Below are 23556 nucleotides of genomic sequence, written 5' to 3' on the forward strand. Positions count from 1 at the left end.
CATGGAGGAGGGCACTTGTGGGGATGAGCACTGAGTGTTATGTGGAAACTAATTTGACAATAAACTATTTGTAAAAAAAAAAAAAAACAAAAAACAAAACAGTGATCATGGCCTGAGCTGAAGTTGGACACTTAACCAGCTTAGTCACCCAAGTGCCCCTGTGGTTTTGCATATACCCTATCATGTCATCTGCAAATGGTGATGATTTTATTTCTTCTTTTCCAGTTTGGAAGCCATTTATTTCCTTTTCTTTTTTCCCCAAATTTGGCATCGCTAGGGCTTCCAATACAGTGTTGAATAAAAGTGGTTAGAGCGGGCATCTTTCCCTTGTTCCTGATCTTCCAGGAAAGATTTTGGCTTTTCACTGTTGAGCATGATTTTAAGTAAGGTTTGTTATATATGACCTTTTTATTATTTTGGGGTATGATCCCTTTATACCCTCTTTATTGAGAATTGTTATCATAAACGGTTGTTGAATTTTATCAAATGCTTCTACATCTACTAAGATGATCATATGATTTTTATCCATTTTTTCTTCCTTCCTTCCTTCCTTCCTTCCTTCCTTCCTTCCTTTCCTCCTTCCTTCCTTCCTTCTTTCCTTCCTTCCACCCCCCTCTTCTTTCTTTCTTTCTCCCTCCGTCTCTATACATCTTTCTTTTCTTTTCTTTTTTTCTTTCTTTCCCTTGTCTGGTTTTGACATCAGGGTAGTACTCACCTCATAACGTGAGTTTGGACGTGTTCATTCCTTTATTTTTTTAGAAGAGTTTCAGAAGTATAGGTATTAAATCTTCTTTGAATGTTTGGTAGAATTCACAAAGTCTTGGACTTTGTTTTTTTGGGAGTTTTTTGATTACCAATGAATCTCCTCCCTAGTAATTGATATATTCATATTTTCTGGTTTTTCTTGATTCAGTATTGAAAGATTATATGTTTGTAGAAATTTATGCATTTCTTCTAGTTTGCCTAATTTGTCTGCATATTATTAATTGCTCACAATAGTCCTATTCTTGGTATTTGTGGTACCATTTGTAAGTTTTTTTTCATTTCTGATTTTATTTATTTGAACCTTCTTTTTTTTCTCATGGTAAGTCTAGCTAAAGGTTTGTCAATTTTATCTTTTTAAAGAAACCAGCTCTTACTTTCATTGATCTTTTACATTGTCTTTTTAGTATTTATTTTACTTATTTCTGCTCTGGTCTTTGTTATTTCCTTCTTTCTACTAACTTTGGGCTTCATTTCTTCTTCTTTTAATTCCTTTAGGTGCAAAATTAAATAGTTTATTTGAGATTTTTCTTGTTTTTTAATTATTATTATTTTGAGATAGGCCTGTACTGCTATGACTTGTCTCTTAGAATTACTTGCTGCATCCCATGATTTTGGTATGTCACATATCCATTTCCATTTGTCTCTTGGTATTTTAAAAATTTGTCCTTTGATTTCTTTGTTGACCCTGTTGTTGTTTAGTAGTATGCTGTTTAATCTCCCATATTTGAGACTTTTCTACGTTTCTTCTTGTAATTAATTTCTAGTTTTATACCATTCAGTGGTAAATTTAATGCTGGCTTTAGCAAGGGAGTGGGAGAATGTTATGATCACTTGCACTTACTGGTCCCAGCCAGGGAGTGGAGCAGTGCTGCAACCACCCATGCTTACAGCCTTTAGCAAGGGACTGGGAGAATGTTGTGACTGCTCACACTCACGGGCCCCAGCCAGTGAAGGCGAAGGTGCCACCGCCATTCACCCCCACCAGCCCTAGCAAGGCAGCAGGATAACACTGGGTCTGCACATAATCTCCTGTGCTAGCTGGGTCGGGGAGAGTACGAAAATGGCATCTGCCAGTGTCTTCATCTCTGAAGAGAGTCCCAGCTGTCCCCTGCCCCTTCAGCAAATGCTTTAAGATTAGCAAATGAATCTCCTTCACATATAGTATAGGTGCTTTTCAAACTGCTGCTTTTGTGCTAGGTCCTGACATAAGTGAGACTGCTGGTGAGCCTTTCAATAAGAGAATCTCAGTTTCCTACAGCCCTTTGTGTCCCTTGGATATAAACTCTGTTGGTTTTCCTACCCATGTGGATGTGGTCCTTTTATCCTTTGTTATAGAGAAACAGCTCTGCTACTTTTCATTTCTTTTTTAGAGGGAATTGTTCCATACATAGCTGTAGGTTTGGTGCATTTGTTGCAAGAGAGGAGTTCTGAATCTTCCTATGCCACTATCTTGGACCACCTGCTACCTGTTTGCCCCCCTGTCCTACCTATATTGACAGACTATTACATTGTCCAAGCTATACCTGGAGTTTTTTTATACTTTCAACTTGCTCACGTCCATATTTAATTGATTATCACTTGCATAAAATTTCTTTTGTTGCTCTTTCTCTGTTTCTTGTCACAGCTTCTAGGTATTGACTCTAACATGGAGAACTACAGTTATCTTCTAATTATTTTCCTTGCTACCTACCCTCTAATCTGTCATATACAATTAAAGAAATTTCACTCTGATTACCTTATTCCATTTTTGTAATCTTTTAATGGCCCTATATTGCTTATAGGAGAAAGTATGAATTCTTTAACATAACATGGTATACATTACGTACCTGGTCTGGCACTTGCCCACTTTCCATCTTCATCACAGGAGAGTAAAGCCATGTACTCTAGCAAAGCCCAAATTCATTAATTCCCTGATTGTTTCCTATTATATCTTATGTTTTTATGCTGTTCTCTTAGGCTGGCATACTCTTCCTCCCTAATCTTCTGATAAACTCCAACTCATCTTTCAAGATCTTCTTTAAATATGTGCTTAGACATCATCTCAGATCCATTAAGCAGAAATTATCTATTTTTTTGATCATTCTTGTGCTCAGGTATCTATATTGTGATCTTTTCTTTACATGTCTGTCATGAGCAATACAAATATGTGACCTATTTGGGAGTATATACTCTATTTTTGTATTTATAGCACCATGCTATTTTGACATGTAATATACAGTGTCAATTATTTGAACTATTTGCACTTAATTATCTGATTTTTTTCTTGTTTATTTAGTTTTTTGTATATGTTTACATTGTTTCTGTTTTGTTTGTGTTGAAATGCCTAGAATAGTGCTGGTAAGTATTCAATAAATATCTATTGAATGGATGAATTAATTCAACAAAATATAGTTGTGGAAATTTATCAAGACACTCCAATGTTTCACATTTATATGTAGAGAGAAATAATGTATATGTATATTATATATATGTACATAATATATATATCATATGGCTATATATCATATATAGGATTATGTATTTGTATTATGATTTAATTTAATTGTAGAATTGCTTTTTGTTAGAGTGAATTATAGAGTCATCCATCACCTCTGGTAGAAAAATGGTCTTAGTAAACTTAGCAAGAATGAGCCCAAGAGCATGGTGAAAGGAAAGATAAGGAAAATGTTGAATTTCTATGTAGAGGTAGAATTTGAAATGGAAAGAATGGAAGCACTTTTAAAAGTCTGGAGCCAGTTTAAACTAGACTGTTCACTTTGACTTGGTTATAAAATTTGTTATGATCATTGATATTCTTGTTTATTCTATCACTCGTGTGGTGCTTTGTATGTTGGATGGCTGCTCTGTTTATACGGTGAATGTTGTCTTGCCTGCTGTTGAACAGCTAGTGCAACAGGCCTGTAATGCACACATTGTCATGTTCCAAGACTGCGCCTGTGTGCACGGTTGCTGTTGGGGGAATTCTTGATAGAGTTTCTGCTCTGGAGGCTGTGCAACAAATCACTGGATAATTGTCAGCACCATGGCAATCCCTGTGCTGGAAGACTTCCACGGTCATGTTGTTTGGCTACCACCTCAGATCTTGTAGCTGTGGACAGTGTCTATGAGAATATCAATTCACAATACCTGAAGGGAATGTACAGTTTCCACCATTTCTTATGAAATGTTCCAGTTTGAGTTTATTTAGAAATAATGAAACAACATTGAATTATATCAGTCATAAGGGCACAACAGAGATTGCAGCATTTAAGTACCAGAATTGTTTCCACCATTCAAAGTGTCCTTTTCCTTTTAAAAGCTGTGTTGTTTGCATGTGGTTTTGAATAAGTAATAATGATCTAAAAAAACTATGAAGATACCAAAAACAGTGTTTTTCTCAGTGTAATGCCTTTAAGATTTTACTTAATTTTAATATTTTTCTATGAGTATTTGTAATTTAAATTTTAGTCTTAAATTGATAATATTCATTTGCTATTTGCCAAAAATACTGAAATTCCTGGGCACTTGAATACCTGATGGTTGCAATAAGAAAGTGTTCAAAATTGTTTCTGAATAAATATTTGTTGAATCAATAATTCTGGAAAATCTGAGGTTTAAGGTTAGAACAGCAATACCCCCATGCATAGGCCAGTGGTCTTTAACCTTTTGAAGGTTATAGAATCCTTTGAAAATTTGATAAAGTGTAGATTTTCTCTCATTATATTAAAACACAAAGCAGAAACAATAAGAAAATTCTTAAGTCCATACATAGACCCTATGGCACAGGTGACATTGAACAGAAAAGTTTTATTATGTAAGTTTGTTAGCTCCCAGAAACCAAGCGAACTATGTTCTTTTATTCAAGATTGCTTTAAAAAAATTAATAACATTTACTATGTACTGGATCCAATTTCTTGCCTGGTGTGTGATATCATAAGAGTATATAGCCCAGAGAGATATCCAGATAACTAAAAGAAGTTTTAGGTACTAATAGAGAAATTAGAAAGACCATTTAATCCAAAGGCTGTGTCTGGTGTAGGGGTTGGATAGTGCCAATACATTGAGATCTGGAAAATGAGGAGCAGTTATGTTTTGTCAGGTCAACTGAGAGGCTCAGAGTGTTGAAGGCACAAGAAAAACCGTATCAAATGCCTTAGGTGAGATAGAACATTGAGGGGCCAGGGGTTGGTTGGGAGGACAGTGGCAGTAGAGGAAGCTGAGATAGCAGTCAGATTAAGCATGTTCTTAAAAACCGGGCTAAGGAGTTAATGCTTATACTTAGTATATGGGAATGGATGACTTTAAAGCAAATCAGTGACATTTATAGATTTGCCTTTTAGAAAAATTACTGACTCTGGGCAATGAATTGGGGAAGAGGGAGAGAGGACAACTAATACGCTTTTTCAATAATTCAGTGTGTGATAATGGTGGCTTGAGTCAGGGCTGGATAGATGTAGCAAGATAGGACATTGAGTTTAAATGGACTTGAAGGTAAAGGAGAGGGAGGAGTCAAGAACAATTCCTCAATTTTTGTGGTTTTTGTTTTGGGCAACCCCATGGATGATTGTGAAGTACAGAATTTAAGAGGAAGAGCAGGGAGGAGTAGGGCATAAAGGAAGGGAGATAGAGCCCAATTTTCAACACTGACTTTGAACTACCTGTGAGAAATCTTTGAGATATCTGGAAAGAAGTTGAATATATGGGTCCAAAACTCAGAAGGAAGACTGGCCCATAAGGAAACATTTAGAATTCATCATTGCTTCTTAAATTCTTTTCTACCTTAACACACTTGAGGAAGATGATAAAACCTTTCCACTCATGAAAGTAGCTCCATTTAGCAATGATTCTCCTGTTATCTCCAAGAAAGCTCTTTACGCAGGTGACTAGATGGCTCTCTTCATTCATGTCTGTGCTAATTAACCTGTGTTAATAATCAAAAAGACTGCCCCATACTACCCCAAAAATAACATCTAGTCTGGTCACTCCCTATTCCATGTAAAAGACTTTATTGTTATTCAAACAACTTATTACCACCCAACACATAGATATTTGTTTATTGGATTACTGTTCCTTCCATTACAATGTACCTCCCTGTGACAAAAATTTTGCCTTTTCTATTTATTAATCTGTTCACAAGGTCTAGAACATTTCTGGCATATATTAGGTCCCTAATTACTTAAATATATAAATTAAAATAAGTTATTTTCAACATGACAGAGAATTATAATAGTATATCTGTATCAGGGAATGTGAAACTTGAAAAAAATTTTAAATATTTTGATTTAGCTCCTTGACTAAGGATAACTTTCTGTACTCTGCCCCCATACATAGATTTGAGATTATTATTAGTGACACTAACTGGAGCCACGGGAGTTGATGTATTTTCTGGGGAGAATATATAGAATAAGGAGAAAAGCAGTTAAAGGGTAAGACAGATGATGAAAAATCCAGTAACAGTGAAGCATTAGTCAGAGAGGTAAGAACAAAACCAGATATGCTAAATCAAGGAAATTCAGAGGCAGTTTAAGAAAGAAAGTGGGGTAAGAAGTCTCAAATGCTGCTAGGAATGAATAAAGATCTAGACAGAATTTTCTGTCTTTATAATAGTTCATGGATGACCCTGGCAAGTTTCAGTAGAGTGATGTGTGGAAAGCAAGGAAGTGAGAACATCTAGAGTAGATAAACATGACACACTAAGAGGTTTAGGGAAAGATGGGTTAACATGGAAAATACTTAAGTACATTTAAATGCTTATTAAAAAAAAGAGAAGAAGGTTGATGATATAAGGAAGATGAGGATAATCCATATTAGAAGGCTAAGAATATTGGAAGGGGTGTGTTTATGACACCTGACAGGATAGGCTTAGATAAGAGAGACATATTTCTCTATTGTAGACCCAAAGGATATTGCTAAGTGTTTAGATTTGGTGATAGGAAGTTGAGATAGCAATAACCTAATGTTTTCTCCTTGGTGAAGTAGGGGACAAGGTCATTTGCTGAGAGCATTTAGAAAGCAAGTTTGAATGTTTGAGGAGATTGAGTTTCTATAGAAAATGACAAAAAAAAAAAAAGATATTCCTAGGAAAACAGGCGAATTTTCAGGCCATGTGCGGTTGGTGATCAAAAAGTGAAGTGATACCATCCCTCTAAGTTGTATAATTATCTTTACTAGTTATGGAAAGCAAGGCACGAAGAGCTAACAAAATTTGTTTAAAGTTACACATTCAGCTAGTGGCATATTTAAATTTTGAGCATCAAACCTAAGCTTGTATGGCTACAGATACTTTAAAACATTAGACCATTTTGGTATCAACAGCATTCAGCAATCATTGTAAAAAGGTGGAGTCTATTCTCAGATCAGGTTCAGCATAGACATTGGCCAAATTTAGATTAAAACTACCTTCTGATACTGTAGAGGCTATTGGGATGTGCTCATATGAGGGGGATGATACAAAGAGCCATAGCTATATTCATATAAAGGGACACCAATTGTGTGGCAATTAGAAGCTGCTACATTTTGCAGAGGCTCATGGGAGGAAAGCAAGATTCAATGATACGGTTGACCAAGAAAGTATACTCACAGTCTTTATACTAGACAATTAGAGATAGAAGGATTAACCATGTGCTTCAGGCATATAATAATCATTCTGACCAAGATCAGAGTAGATGACAACAGCAGACAATATAAAGAGGCCTAAAAAGAGAAGAACCAAGTCGAGGGGAAAGACATTTGCTTTAGCTACATGCATGTGGCTAAGGGCTTCACTAATTCTTTAGTGGATGGAGAAGTGAATACAAAAATCATACTTAACGTTAGTTATGGCTTGTATACTTGTAAGTGTGTGTCTATGTATATATGCTTAAGATAACAATTCAAAATACTCAATTTTTATTTCATTAGGATTTAGTTTAAGTTTAAAAACCTTTTCCTGCTTAGTTTTAATAAGGTTTTTGTATAAATACCCTTTAGAAATCTCCTATGTGAGTCTTTAAACAAGATTACATTTTAGTTAATATATGTGGGTAAGTTATCTGCTTATATGTTTAAACATCATTTTTTAAAAGTTAGAAAGTCAATATGTGGAAAAACATTTGATGTAATACTGTGCAAGTGTTAAAAAGCTCAACATGTAAAGATCTCTTATAAACTGATAAGAAATATACCATAATAATAGCTTCTCTGGAGGAGAAGCATAAATGGCAAATAAATATGAAAAGAGAGAACTCTTGCTAGTGATCACTTAGCTGTACTAAGTGTCATATGGAGGTGGAATTCTCCAAGCAAGGAATCCATTCACTACTTAAACATTTTTTTTAATGTTTTATTTTATATTTGAGAGAGAGAGAGAGAGAAAGAGACAGAAACAGAGAGTGAGTAGGGGAGGGGCAGAGAGACAGACAGAATCTGAAGCAGGCTCCAGGCTCCCCCCAGCTGTTAGCACAGAACCCAACACAGGGCTCAAACTCATAAGCAGTGACATCATGGCCTGAGCCAAAGTCAGACACTTAATTGACTAAGCCACCCAGGAAACCTACTGCTTTTTATAAAAAGAGATATGACTATATATCAAACAAAAAGCAGACTTAAAGTGCATACTGAAAAAAATTTTATATGTTGATGTGTCATAAGTATGCTACATTTACCATTGAAGTCAGCATGAGTTGGAATTTGTACATTTTTCTAATATATTCTGTCTTGAGAAATGTTTAGAAATTGGTGCAAGATTTATGTACTGAGATGTACATAGCACCATAGCAGAGGCATATTCCCATGCAGAGGACTGGCAGAGAGGCACCCTGTAATAATAACCGTGCAGATGGACCATTATCATTTTCTCTGACCCAAATTCTTAAGCAGAAAGACCTAGGTAACCTGAATGTTTCAGATCTGAGGAGTCCCCTACAAGGTGGGTTGTGTCCACAAAGAGAATCTATTAAATTTGGAGGGAAATTTAATGGAGGGAGGGAAAAACATTCCAGTTGGATCTGATGGCTGCCCTGTGCTCCTGCTCTCTTAGCAAATGTCATCATTCATCTAAGAGATACACTGCAACCAGATCCTTTTCGCTCATGTTCTAAGGGCACAGTGAAAACATTGCTTGATTCTTAATTATAAGCAAAAGAAACCTACTAACAGATTTAAGCAGAGAGGTATTGAGTAGAATATTGCGTAGAGGTCTGGAGAACTAAGTTTAGAAACATGAAGGGATGATGAGGGCTAGGTAGCTCTCAGAACTCCAACCACATCCTGCATAGAAAGAATCTAATGAAGATACTGAATCCTGGGTATTCCTGCCTTCATTAATGCTGCCGTGCCAAGTGGAGGATATTGTTGCCACAGTGACTCTACCACACAAATGGATTTACCACTGTCTTGCTTCTAAAGCATCACTAGTTTTGGTTCAAAATCTGGTGCTGATGTAGATAATGTACAAAGCTTTAACAGAGGAGGCTTTGGTCATTAGGATCTGATGTGTGGCTTCAAATTGTGGGAAGTTTGTTCTGCCTCCCACTAAAAATTCATATGGAAGGGAATGCTCTGCAAATGTGACCAATTCATTATTTTTTTTTAAGTAACAAGAGCCTGTTGAATAAAAGGTAGATTAAAAATAAGTTGGGAAATGTTATTAAATGTTGAGAGAAATGTTTTGGGAAAAAAACCAAAACAAAAATTCACAGAATGCATGAAAAATACTAAATTCAAGTAGATTAAGAGGATATAGTGTATTTTTAAAAGTATGGGCTCTGGAGTTTCCCAGTTTCAGGTTCAAAACCAATTCTGCAACTTACTAACTTACTAGCTACTGCAGCTAACCACCCAATAACCGGAAAGTTATTTAAAGAGGTTTTTCCTTCAGTTTTTCACTTGTAAAACAGTATAGAAAGCACATCAAAGGAAAGATGACTCAGAAAAATTCATGGACTTAAATACATTCTAAAAAAGAGTAATGAAAATAGATGTCTTTAATTTAAAGAAGTCAAGAGCAGGAAAATAATCCTTGAAAAAGGAATTAATAAAGATAAGTAGAGAAATTAATGAACTAGAAAATGTAAAATGTAAAAATAATTGAATTGTTAAATAAAATGGAACTATTTAGAAAAGAAGAAACCTGAAATAGGTTGGTTTTTTAATACTTTAATTTTTCAAGTTTATTGTAGTAGAATATAGAAAATGCATACATAGAAAAATATAGCCACAGTTAAAAGGTAAATTGATAAAACAAAATTCACACATGTGCTGATAATGATTAATTTATTTAACAGTTTTAAAAACATGAAAAACTTGAAAAACTATAGTAAGAAGTAAGTAAAAGACACAAATATACAATTTTCAAAAGAAAGAAAATGAACAGGATTTGAGCACCCCTAGAGAATAGCTTAGGCAACACTCACCATTACAGAATCTGCCTTAATAAAACATTTTTGTTCTGGCCAAGTGGGTCACACATATAGAAATCTGGATGCCAACCTAGGGAGCTTCCCTGAAAGTATCCATCACTGAAGACTCCATGATGTGGGAATTATGGGTATCTGATGACAAAGCAGCTCATAACAAAGCTCTCTGAACTCCAAGGATATTATCTAGCTCTACAGGGGATGTGTTTTACAAAGCTAGGCAATAAACATTAACAAATACATCCATAATTTAAGAAACTGGGTGAAATAGATGAAATGAAAAGGGCAAAATCAGATTAAATATACATAAGAGAAATACATAAATATGGGGCTTTACGGTCTATATTGCTGTTTTATAGGCTTTGCATCATGGACCAAATTTGAGAGCAGTTATAAACCTGTATCATAAACTAATTCATCGTGTTAAATATCGACTTGGTCTTTGGAGAACAAGACAAATTATAAACTTTGTGGAGCTAGAGGAATGGATGGACAGAAAAAAATGTAAGTGATACAGTAATTTCTGATTTGATTTTAAATTTGGAATTTATTTAACCATTGAGATTTTATATATAATTTGCATATAATTACCCAGGACACAAAAGGAAAACATTTTTTTATATCACTGAAAGCTATTTACATTTTATTTTTTAAAGTTTTCTTTTAAAGTTTTTATTTAAATTCCAGTTAGTTATGCAGGGTAATATTAATTTCAGGTGTACAATATAGTGACTTAATACTTCCATGCAATACCTGGTGGCTATTTGCATCTTAAAGTGATGTATTGTATATTTGGCTTAATTTATTAGGATCTTGTGTTTATAAGAAAAAGAAAACCCATTTTGGTTAACCAAAGTAAAAGAAAATTTGTAAGAAAAGTATAGGAAAAATAGTTAAAGAATCAGATTTCATACAGAATTTCAAACAGAGGTACTCCAGAGATTGAAGGAACAAAAATGCAAGGAAAAAAATCTCTTTGTCTTTGGGAGATAGATAAACTGTTGTCACTTTAAGACTTTTTTGTTTCTATGCTTTAAATTAAGATTACAGGGAGAGAGCATCTGATTAGTTTAATTTGAATCATGAATCCAACACTCTGCCATCGTAGGGTAGAGATTTTTGCTTGGAAGTTTCACAGAAGTCATTACCACTGGGGGAAGGGTAGCTCCCAAAAAAACAACAGAAGAATAGCTAATGGACACCAAGCTGACTAAATAGATATCTATTATGTGTTGCTTGTTAGTGTTGAATTTCTGTTCAGATCAAGTTCCTCAATTTATCTCTCGCTTTCAGAGAGCCTGGTTCCTATTATATTTAATGAATTTACATTGCTTCAGATTAGGATGGACATTACAGCCAGTGTCTTGATTAAAAAAATAATAAATGAAGACTTCTGGTTTCTGGTTCCACATGTAAGGAGCCTGGAAGTCTCCACTCCATTTTAACATGTAAAAAATGAACAGACTAAAAAAATAACTTTTCATGGATCTATAAGAGAAGGGAAGAAACAAGGAAAACTGCTGCCCCAAAGTTAAAGAGACAGACACTCAAATACAGGGAGTTGCAGTTTATTAGAGCAGAGACTGATGAGCAGAAATTGATATGGGAAGAAATGAGTGTTGGCAAAGATGTGGAGAAAAAGAAATCCTCTTGCACTGTTGATGAGAATGCAAACTGGTGCTGCTACTGTGGAACACAGTATAGAAGTTCCTCAAAAAATTAAAAATAGAACTACCATACAATCTAGTGATCATACTACTGGATATCTACTCAAAGAATACAGAAACACTATTTGAAAAGATGTATACACCCATGTATTTATTGTAGCATTATTTACAATAGCAAAATTATGAAAACAACCAAAGTGTACATTGATAAATGAGTGGATAAAGAAGAAATGGTACATATACACAATGAGATATTACTGAGCCGTAAAAAATAATGAAATCTTGCCATTTCAAACACCATGATCAGATCTAAAGTGAATGCCAAGTGAAATAACTCAGTCAGAGAAAGGCAAATACAATATGATTTCATTCATATGTGGAATTTAATAAAGCAAATGAATAAAGTAAAAAAGAAAAAAAAAATCAGGGGCGCCTGGGTGGCTCCGTTGGTTAAGCGTCTGACTTTGGCTCAGGTCATGTCTCACAGTTTGTGAGTTCGAACCCCGCGTCAGGCTCTGTGCTGACAGCTAGCTCAGAGCCTGGAGACTGTTTCAGATTCTGTGTCTCCTTCTCTCTCTGACCCTCCCCTGCTCACACACACACACACTCTCTCTCTCTCTCAGTAATAAATAAAACATTTAAAAAAATAAAGAAAAAGAAAAAAAATTAGACTCTTTAGAGAACAAACTGGTGGTTACCAGAGAGGATGTTGGAAGAGAGGAGGGTGAAATAGGTGAGGAGGATCAGAGTACATTTATCATGATGAGCATTGAGTAATGAATAGAGTTGGTAAATCACTATACTGTACATCTGAAACAAATGTAACACTGTATATTAATTATACTGGAGTTAAAATAAACTTTTAAGAAAGAAAAGAAAAAAGAAATTGATGTGAGAACCAGAACAGCTAGGAAAAATGAACTGTCATACGCAAATAGCTGGAAGCTCAGTGTGAACAATCCCTAGAGTTAAAATACAATTCCAAGAAGGCCACCACAGTGTTGTGATATTTACCTCCAGGAATGTGACCAGATTAACACAGTAAATATCAGAGAGATGGAACCATTTTGAAATTTACCAGATCACACTCTTCTTAATATGGCCTACCTTCAGGGGAAATTAGTTAACTGGAGCCTAACCTGCTGGGTCATTTTCAGAGCTTAACTGACCTAGTGAAGGGCATACCCAAATTTAGTCCATTCTGGCCTTTCTGCCTCACCTATAGGGGGGAAAATAATCCTGAAAAACACCTGTATAGTTCACAGTCCAGAGAGATACAGGGTCAATAAGAGACTCAGACCTTATCATAGGTCTATAGAACATTTCCTCCCACACCTTACCATCACATTACTAAAGGCCTACTTACAGCAGTTTTTTTAACCTAATTTATCATGTCTGGGTTATCAAGAAAAAGTTGCGAAGTATACAAAAAGCCAGAAACCACAATCTGAATAGATAGAGCAAGCATGAGAACCAGACATGGCAGTGATGTCAGAGTTATCATACCAAGGATTTTGAATAACCATGATTAATATGCTCCAGGCTCTAATGGATAAAGTAGACAACATGCAAAGATAGATGGGCAATGTAAGCAGAGAGATGGAAATATTAAGAAACAAAAGAAATGCTAGAGATTGTTAACAGAAATGAGGAATGCCTTTGATGGGCTTATTGGTAGATTGGACATGGCAGAGGAAAGACTCTCTGAGCTAGAGGATATGTCAGTAGAATCCTTGAAAACCAAAAAGCAAAGAGAACAAAGACTGGAAAAAAAAGAACCTGAACAAAATATCCAGGGACTATGGGACAACTACAGGAGTAGCATGGATAATGGGAATATCAGGAAGAGATGAAAGAGAGAAGAGAACAGTAGAAATATTTAAAACAATAATGACTGAAAATTTTCCCAAATTATTCTTAGACACCAAACCACAGATCCAGGAAGCTCAGAGAACACCAAGCAGAATAAATTCCAAAAACTACACAGTTTTTGATATAGGCATATCATCTTCAAACTACAGAAAATCAAATATTAAAAAAAATCCTGAAAGAAGCCAATGAAAAAAACTACCTTTCCTATAGAGGTAGAAAGACAAGAATTACATTCAATCTATTAGAAACCATATCAATAGACATCTCACCAAAGAAAATACACAGATGACAAGTGTTTGGAATGATGCTCCACATCATATGCCATCAGAAAAATTCATATTAAAACAATGAGATACCACTACACACTTATTAGAATGGCTAAAATCTAAATACTGTCAATATAAGATGCTGGTAAGGATGTGGAGCAACAGGAACAATCATTTATTGTTAATGAGAATGCCAATGATACAGCCATTTTGGAAAACAGTTTGGTGGTTTTCTTACAAAACTAAACATACTGTTACTATATAATCCAGCAACCATGCTCTTTGGTATTTACCCAAAGGCATTGAAAACTTATGTCCACACAAATTAAATTTACCCACAGACATCGAAAACTATATCCACATAAAACCTGCACATGTATGTCCATATCTACTTTTTCATAATTGTCAAAGCTTAGTAGCATCCAAGATGTCCTTCAGTAGATGAGTAGATAAACTGTGGTACACCTGGACCAGGGAGTATTTTTAAAGCTAAGAGAAAATAAGCCATGAAAAGACACAGAAGAATCTTAAATGCGTATTACTAAGTGAAAGAAGCCAATCTGGAAAGTCCATGAACTGTATACTTCCAACCATATGACATTCTAGAAAAGGCAAAACTATGGAGACAATAAAAAGATTGACATTTGCCAGGAATGAGATGGGGTTGGGAGGAGGGATGAATTGGCAAAATCTAAAGTATTTTTAAGGCAGTGAAGCTATTCTGTATAATACAGCTATTATGGATACATGTCATTATACACTTGTCTAAACTCATATAATGTGCAACACCAAGAGTGAATTATGTGGTAAACTGTGGACCTTAGTGATTATGATGTATCATCCTTGCTAACAAATGTATCACTCTAATGAGTGATGTTGATAATTAAAAGAGGCTATGTTCATGTGGATGCAGTGGATATGTGAGAAATCTCTGTCCCTTCTTAATTTTGTTGTGAACTTAAAACTGGTCTTTAAAAATTGTCTTAAAAAATAAAATAAAAACAACAAAATGATGCAGATATATTATATTTAATTGAAACCAGCATCTTACTGTTTTATAATGTATAAGTACTACATTTTTAATATAGTTTAATCTAATCATTAAATGTGTATTTCACAGTGGACTATATATATGTCTTCCATGAAGACTGGGACTGTATCTGTTTGATTCATTAATGAAGAGGCACTATTAGCAAATGCCTGTTTTATCAAAAGGGTTCAGAAATATTTGTTGATAGTTTTCATCGAGTTTATAACTTACTGAAAATTGCCAAAAGATATTTACAAATAACTAGAATTCCTTGAGTCAGAAGAACTCCTTTTCTGTGGCTAGAAGTTATGGAAAAGAAGTCAAAGAGAGAGATTATGTACAAGTCACAGAATTAAGTTAGATCAAGTAATGGAGTACAAAATCTTAGTTTCCAGAGAAAAAAGCAGGAGGGACCAAAGTGTTGGAGATGAAAAGATAGGAAGAAGAAAGAAAGAGAAAGCAAGTGAGAGACAGAGGCAAAGAAAGAGAAAATATTTCTCTCATTAGGAAGCTGCTGGGATTCCTTTATTTTAAAAATCCTTTAAAATAGTGAGTGAGAGAGAGATTATACTCACATGTACTCAGATTTTCTGACTTTTATACATAAACTCTACAGCCACTATATACAAAATTCAGAAAGATAATTTGTTTTCTTTGCAATCTTTTTTTTTTTTTTTTTTAACTGAGGTGTTGGGTGCCAGGGTGGTTCAGTCAATTAAGCATCTGACTCTTGATATTGGTTCAGGCCATGATCTCATGGGTTCATGAGTTTAAGCCCTGAGTTGGGCTCTTCACTGACACTGTGGAGCCTATTTGGGATTTTCTCTCTCTTCCTCTGTCTCTGTCTCTGTCTCTCTCTTTGACTACCCCTCTTCTCAGTCATTCTCTCAAACAAACAAACAAACAAACTTAAAAATTGAAGTAATTTATAAAACATTATATTATTTTCAGATGTACAACAGAATTCAATATTCGTGTATATTGCAAAATGATCAAAACACGTTTAGTTAGCATTGATCACCATTCATAAATTTTTTTTTCTCTTTTGATGAGAACTTTTAACATTTACTGCCTTAACAACTTTTAAATATGTAATAAAATATTATTAATTACAGTTAATAAGAAAGGTATTCTCAATACTCTTTTATGGATAGTAATTTTATATTCTGTAATCAAATATTATCATTTTATCAAAATAATTACTAGGACCTTTCATTTCTTATAACACTGAATACCTTTTCTTTACCATTCATTTTATTTTTTAAGCTACTGACTACCAAATCATATATCCTTTCCAAAACACTTTCACTATTTTACACAGTCTTGTCTTCATCTCCAAGTCTGTCACCAAATCAATTTTTTTTTCCAATTTTAAATACAGTTTATTTAAGACATTGCATTTTCCACTTCACAATACAGTGCTTATAAAGTGCAATGTTGTATTTCTTTCCCTGTGCACATATTCCATATTCAAGTATCAAGAATGCCCAGTTTATTAACTATAGTAGCTCCTTTAAAACTGCCATGGAATTTGCTACAAATTTGGGTCCTTCAAATGTTTTGTGTGGAACAATGCTAGACCTATTCTCAGGTTGGCTTAATCAACCTCCTCAATGGTGGGCCCGGAGGAGGCACCACCAGAGGGAGGAGCACCGCCACCAGGGAAGCCTCCGGGCATTCCTCCAGGCATGCCTCCTGCACTCTGGTACAGCTTTGTGATGATGGGGTTGCACACCTTCTCCAACTCCTTCTGCTGATGTTCAAATTCTTCTTTTTCTGAAGTCTGGTTCTTATCCAGCCAGTTGATGATTTCATTACACTTGTCCAGAATCTTCTGTTTGTCCTCATCATTTATCTTGCCCTGAAGTTTCTCATCTTCAACAGTTGCTTTCATATTGAATGCATAGGATTCCAGGGAATTCTTGGAGGACACCTTGTCCCGCTGCTTCTCATCTTCAGCTTTGTACTTCTCAGCTTCCTGGACCATGCGCTCAATGTCTTCCTTGCTCAAACGACCTTTGTCGTTTGTGATGGTGATCTTGTTTTCTTTCCCTGTACTCTTATCCACAGCAGAGACATTAAGAATGCCATTAGCATCAATATCAAAAGTGACTTCAATCTGAGGAACGCCACGGGGGGCAGGAGGTATGCCTGTGAGTTCAAACTTGCCCAGTAGATTGTTATCCTTGGTCATGGCACGCTCACCTTCATAAACCTGAATGAGTACACCAGGCTGGTTGTCAGAGTAAGTAGTGAAGGTCTGGGTCTGTTTGGTAGGAATGGTAGTATTGCGCTTGATGAGAACGGTCATGACCCCACCAGCAGTCTCAATGCCAAGAGAAAGAGGAGTGACATCCAACAGCAGCAAATCTTGAACATTTTCAGATTTGTCTCCAGAAAGGATGGCTGCCTGGACAGCTGCACCATAAGCAACAGCCTCATCAGGGTTGATGCTCTTATTCAGTTCTTTCCCGTTGAAAAAGTCTTGTAGAAGTTTCTGGATCTTGGGGATACGTGTAGAACCACCCACCAGGACAATATCGTGGATCTGAGACTTGTCAAGCTTGGCATCCCGAAGGGCTTTCTCTACAGGGTCCAGGGTGCCACGAAACAGGTCAGCATTCAACTCTTCAAACCGGGCACGAGTAATAGAGGTATAAAAGTCAATTCCTTCATATAGTGAATCAATCTCAATACTGGCCTGGGTGCTGGAAGAAAGTGTGCGCTTGACGCGCTCACAAGCAGTACGGAGGCGACGGACTGCCCTCTTGTTCTCGCTGATGTCCTTCTTATGTTTGCGCTTGAACTCTGCAATAAAATGATTTACCATTCGGTTGCAAAGTCTTCTCCCCTTAAGTGGGTGTCTCCAGCTGTAGATTTGACCTCAAAGATCCCATCTTCAATAGTGAGGATTGACACATCAAAAGTGCCACCTCCCAAGTCAAAAATCAGCACATTCCTTTCAGCTCCAACCTTTTTGTCTAAGCCATAAGCGATAGCAGCAGCAGTTGGCTCGTTGATAATCCTAAGCACATTAAGACCAGCAATAGTTCCAGCATCTTTGGTAGCCTGACGCTGAGAGTCATTAAAATAGGCAGGTACTGTGACTACAGCATTGGTAACAGTCTTGCCAAGGTAAGCCTCTGCAATTTCCTTCATCTTTGTCAAGACCATAGAAGACACCTCCTCTGGATAGAAACTTTTGGTCTCTCCCTTGTATTCTACTTGGACCTTGGGCCTGCCAGCATCATTCACCACCATGAAAGGCCAATGCTTCATATCAGATTGGACAACAGCATCGTCGAATCTGCGTCCAATCAGGCGTTTGGCATTGAAAACTGTGTTGGTGGGATTCATTGCAACTTGATTCTTTGCAGCATCACCGATCAATCGTTCGGTGTCAGTAAAGGCGACATAACTTGGGGTGGTCCGGTTTCCCTGATCGTTGGCAATTATTTCCACCTTCCCATGCTGGAAAACTCCCACACAGGAGTAGGTGGTGCCAAGATCGATGCCAACTGCAGGTCCCTTAGACATAGTTGCTTCTGGGTGGGCCAGGCCCGGCTGGGGAAGAAATCAGCTACTGGGAAAGCTAGCGCCGCGTTCAATGAGACCACCAAATCAATTTTTTAACCTTATACGATCTTGCTTATTTTTCTATGTTTTACTTTCTTCCCATCGTTTCTCCTCTCTGATTTTATCTATAGATTTCACCCTTATTGTGTCTTAATCTCTCAGTTTGTAAAAAGAGATAATGTGGTTCATTTTTCTGTCCTGGACTCATGGTTTCTAGCTGAAAAGCACTTTGAGTTAAAGTCTTAAAAGAAAGTCAGAGGGGGAGCCAAGTGGATACATGGAGGAAGAGTGTTCTAGCCAGGAGGAGCCAGAGGCACAAAGACAGGAAGTTGGAGACTGTTAGTGTTGGAGGAAGCTATTACTGCTATTGGAATGGATCAAGAACAGAGCAGAATGAGATGGGAGAGGTAGCAGGTAGCGGGAGCATAGGCTGTGTCGGGTTTTATAGACTATTGGATTTTATCTCAAAAAAGTTGGAAAGCCCATGGATGACTGTGATCCAAGGGCTATGATAAGATGATTGAACACATCCCTCTGGCTGTTTTGTGGAGAATAGGCTGACATGAGGTAAGTACATAAGGGAGTCCAGTGTGGACAGTTGGTGCTCTGTCCAGCATAGGATCTAAACAGTAGAAGAGAATTAGCTAAATGAATGATTTAAAGAATTACCAACTAAGGCACCCATTTGTACTAAGGATTAAAGTAACTCTAGAGTCTACAAAATTTGGAAGTTCTTGTTTGCCCTAATATTCCTTGGAAAATTCTCCATTCTTTTCATATGTGTATTGCTAATTGGGTGATGTTTTACAGGTATCTATATGCATTTTCAAGAATCTTTCAATGCTGTTATTTTTCATGACTTAAGTTTTGTAATGACCCTAATTAAACCTGTCTAGAATATTAATTCTGCTAGTGTGTTGCTGAACATTTGCTTTTTGAGCATAATATACAGGTTAAGGGCATTATTATTTATTAATATAGTTACATGACTGTAATGTTAATATGTATATCAGTTTGATCTACTGAGAAGCATCTAAAATGAATTAAATGAAAAGCTAATGAAGATATATATGCTTTTTCAAGAAGAAATATATTTAATTAAACAGAAAAGTAAAAAGTGGTATTCTTTCTGCGCTAGTTTGGATTTTTCCAGAATTAGACCTTGAGACAAGAATTCAAGTAAACTAAGTTAATTGAAAGTTGATCCTAGCAAATACTGTTAGTGGAATGAAGTAAGATAGGGAAGAGATGGAAGTCGAAAAAGAATATATTATCCAGCAGATTACCATCAACTGGAGCTTGATCCCTCTAGGGGAACAGTGTAGACAACTTTCTTTAAGTGCTGGGGCTTTATCCACCAGCTCTCAGTTGAGGGAGGGCTAGTGGTTGAGGGCCACTGCACTGTGGGCCTTAACTCCCTGGCACTTCTGACTTGCTGTATAGGTGGGCAGAGTGGAGTCCTGCAGCCAGAGGGAGCCCTGAGGCAATGAAATGGGATGCTGGCAATTGAAAGTCATGTCAGCATTCACAGAAATGCAAGGGACAAGACAATATGGATGGGACACCAACACCAACTGCTCTAGTTTGCTTATTTGAGCAATTTTCCTTTTTTTTTTTAAATAAGGACAGAAAAGCCAACTAACTAAATAAAAGTTTTTATTAAATAAAAACTAAAAAATAAAAGGTTTATTTATTTTTGGAGGAGAGAGACAGAGCATGAGTGGGGGAGGGGCAGAGAGAGAGAGGGAGACAGAATCTGAACCAGGCTCCAGGCTCTGAGCTGTCAACATAGAGTCCAATGCAGTGCTTGAACTCACAAACCATGATATCATGACCTGTGCCATAATCTGATGCTTAGCCTATTGAGCCACACAGGTGCCCCTAGTTTGTTTATTTAAAAAGACAGAAAAATCCATAGATATTCTAAGTATGAATTTATTTTACTGCTGTGTTTCAGGATCTGGAATAGTGGCTTATATTTAGGCACTCATTCAATATTTCTTGATTTGTTGATTTCTCATGATTGTCTACCTAAACCAAACAAATAAGTAAATAAATAGAAAGTTGAAGTCCATGTGTTTGAGTGCCAGGATTGTACCTTAAGTTCTGTTAGAAACCATTTTAGTGCCTTTTGTCATTTTGAGCCCATATTTCAGAGCTAAACCTGTGCTGAGGCAGACCCTGTTGTTCTGTACATGCTGATTGACAATCATCATTATGGGGTGAATCATTATACTTCAGAGAAGAGGCTCAGTATCACATTTTTGAAAAGTTCCTCTTTATGAGGAACTACACTTATAAAATGTGTAGACCAGTTTTCTTGGCTATTATCTAACTCCCATTAATGCCAAGTATGGGAGATACGTGAAGGATGACCCAACTGAGTGGCTTTCTGTGGAAATCTGAGCCAAGAGTGACAAAGTCACTTCCTGTGGTCACTTGAACCAAGTGACCTTAAACTAGGAAGGAGAATACATGAAGTTAGTGAGCAAAAACTAGACATCATTCCATTTAGGGACAAAATCAGAAGTAGAATAAGCAGTCCAGAGGAGAATCAGCAATACATGTGGAATGTAGATAGATTAGAATGAAGATAGAAGCCAAAAAGAGAAGAAAAAATTAAGGGAACTAATGAAAAATAAATCCTCACATCAAAGCTGTGTCTTACAATGTGACTTGAGCATTCATGTATGCATGATCCATGGACAGTTGTCATTTAAACCAGGCCAGAGGGTGCCAGTGTTCTCTTTGGGGAAACAAGTCCAAATCTGACAACTATGGATATGGGAGGGAGAAGTATGCCCCATTTTCTTTTAGCCTTCCCCTGGAGGTCACCATAGTGCTACTCTAATCAAGGCATAGCAATAAAACTAGAGGTAAAGTTCCTTTGAAGTTAGATGAAGCTTTCTCGTAGTTTGTACTTGACATAGTATATAACAAAAATATGTTATCTCTTTCTTTTAGTCTATGAAACAATGTTTGCTAAGAGAGAAGATTGGCAAGGATTAGAAAGAAGCGAGCTTCTTAAGTTCTTCAACGACTGTGGTCATTTCCCAACCCAGCAGCAAATTGATGAGGTTTGGGACCTGGTCCATAAAAGTGAGTGGTTTCCCATTTCTTGTCTTCTTTTACCTTACTGTGTCTTTCCCTTTCCTCCTTTTCTTCCTCCCTTGTTCTTTCCTTCCTTCTCTTATTTAATTTAAATATCATTTAAATTTATATTGTTCCCATTTTTCTTTTTCATTAAACTTGTCCATATAAATCCTTTTCCTAAAATTTTAAGAATCTGATTTTAATATATTTAAAAGAAGAGATTTAAGGGTGATTAAAAGAAGTTTATAACACAGTATCTTTTAAGGGGGCAGAGGAGATGATTTTAAGTTTTTAAAATTTTAATATATTTTTGATACAATATAAATTACACCTAACTCAGTGTATTTTAAGCCACTATATTTTAAATACTGATGCTAAAAATCTTTATACTGGATAGTTAGATTTGGTACTAAAGAACATAGCCAAGTTTAAATATTTAAAAAGTTTTGAACTATTTGAATAGAATTTTACAGTTAGAAAATCATTCCTTTCAGAACACTAAATAGGTGAAAGGATAGTATTGTATGAGAATATTTAATAATTTAAATGGAAGAATATTCCTTCTGTCTCTAGTAAGGAGGTGAAAATTGTCATGAAGATATGGGGAATCTCAACAAATTTTCTATAATTCCTTAAGAATCTTCTTAAATGCTTCTATGACCATAATAATGCATGACTTGCTGTCATATTTAAAGATGATAGATGGTGTATTCACAATTTAATTGAGAAAAATTGTAAAACTGAGCCCCCTGTGGGGCTCTGTACTGACACCAAGGAACCTGCTTTGGGATTCTCTCTCTCCATTTTCTCTGCCCCTTCCCCCATCCCTCAAAATAAATAAACTTGAAATACAGGAAAAGGGCTCACATGCCTGTAGGAAGATTTGATTAAGGTCAGAGTGACAAAATTGAAGTTTCATTATAGGTTTGAAATTCTCTTTCTTAATTTTTAGTTTACCTAATTTATTACCTATAGACTTTGCTTTGCTATTGCTGTATCCCTAGTACCTAGAACAGTTTTCTAGACTCTCAATAACTATTTGCTCACAGATTGGCAGAAGCATCTAAATCACTTTGTGCTTTAGTAGTCATGACTAGGTTGTTTCATTTTTTTTTTTCCTGATGACAAAAACCTAGAATATTTATTATAGAAAATTTGGGAATATAGCAGTATACAAAATTGCTAAGAAATAATAATTGTAAACATTTGATGCCTATCTTTCCAGTTTTTTTCTACTCATTTGACATTATTTTTATGAAAAGTGAGATTATTTTCTACATGTTTAAAAATCTGCTTTTTTTGCTTACTGATACTTACAAGTTTCCAAGCCATATTTTTCACAGCATTATTAATGACTGGGTAATAATCCGTCATATGTAGGTTCTATAAGTTATTTATTATTTCATGTTTAAATTGTTTTGTTTTGTAATAAATAATAATGAAAAAACTAAATGCAGCAAAATAGCATTAATTAGACATTTAAAAACTTATACTGATTGTGTTAGTAATTTAACATATAATTTTGTTTTCAAATTAACAGTTTCATAGAGATACTTCCCTCTACTGATTATTTTGAAGTATATCTCAAAAGCTTAGGTTTAGAGCATGGCTCTAGCATTAGCTTTCCTTGGTTTAATTCCTGGCTTCACTACTACTAGCTGTTTGTCTTTGGACAATTTATTTATCTCTGCTATGCCTTATTTTTCTCAACCATAAAAGAAACATAATACTATCTAAGCCATTGGACTGTTGTGAAGTTTAAATGAAACAATTTATTTAAAATATGTTTCCCAATATAAGTGCTCAGTAATGTTTGCTTTCATTAATCTTAAAAAATTCTTAAGTATACTTGTCTTCATAATTTTTTATTTTGAAAATGTTTAAATGTTGAATCTCTTTGTATACTGACTCAT

General features: G+C 35.7%; 1 protein-coding gene and 1 pseudogene across 1 annotated transcript in view; one reads left to right on the top strand and one right to left on the bottom strand.

The window, feature by feature from the left end:
- The first annotated feature begins 3084 nt into the window (after positions 1–3084).
- The window catches only part of LOC120224811 (IQ domain-containing protein M-like), a 251748-nt gene continuing 231276 nt past the window's right edge, over positions 3085–23556 (top strand). The window contains exons 1-3 of the mRNA XM_039223068.1: positions 3085–3102; positions 10499–10643; positions 21515–21649. Coding sequence (XP_039078999.1) covers positions 3085–3102; positions 10499–10643; positions 21515–21649 — 298 coding nt within the window. The remainder of the gene's footprint in view (positions 3103–10498; positions 10644–21514; positions 21650–23556) is intronic.
- LOC120224813 lies at positions 16340–18542 on the bottom strand (annotated as a pseudogene).

This window comes from Hyaena hyaena, unplaced genomic scaffold (assembly GCF_003009895.1).
Source record: "Hyaena hyaena isolate Hyena2069 unplaced genomic scaffold, ASM300989v1 scaffold_1252, whole genome shotgun sequence".
Taxonomy (NCBI): Eukaryota; Metazoa; Chordata; class Mammalia; order Carnivora; family Hyaenidae; genus Hyaena; species Hyaena hyaena.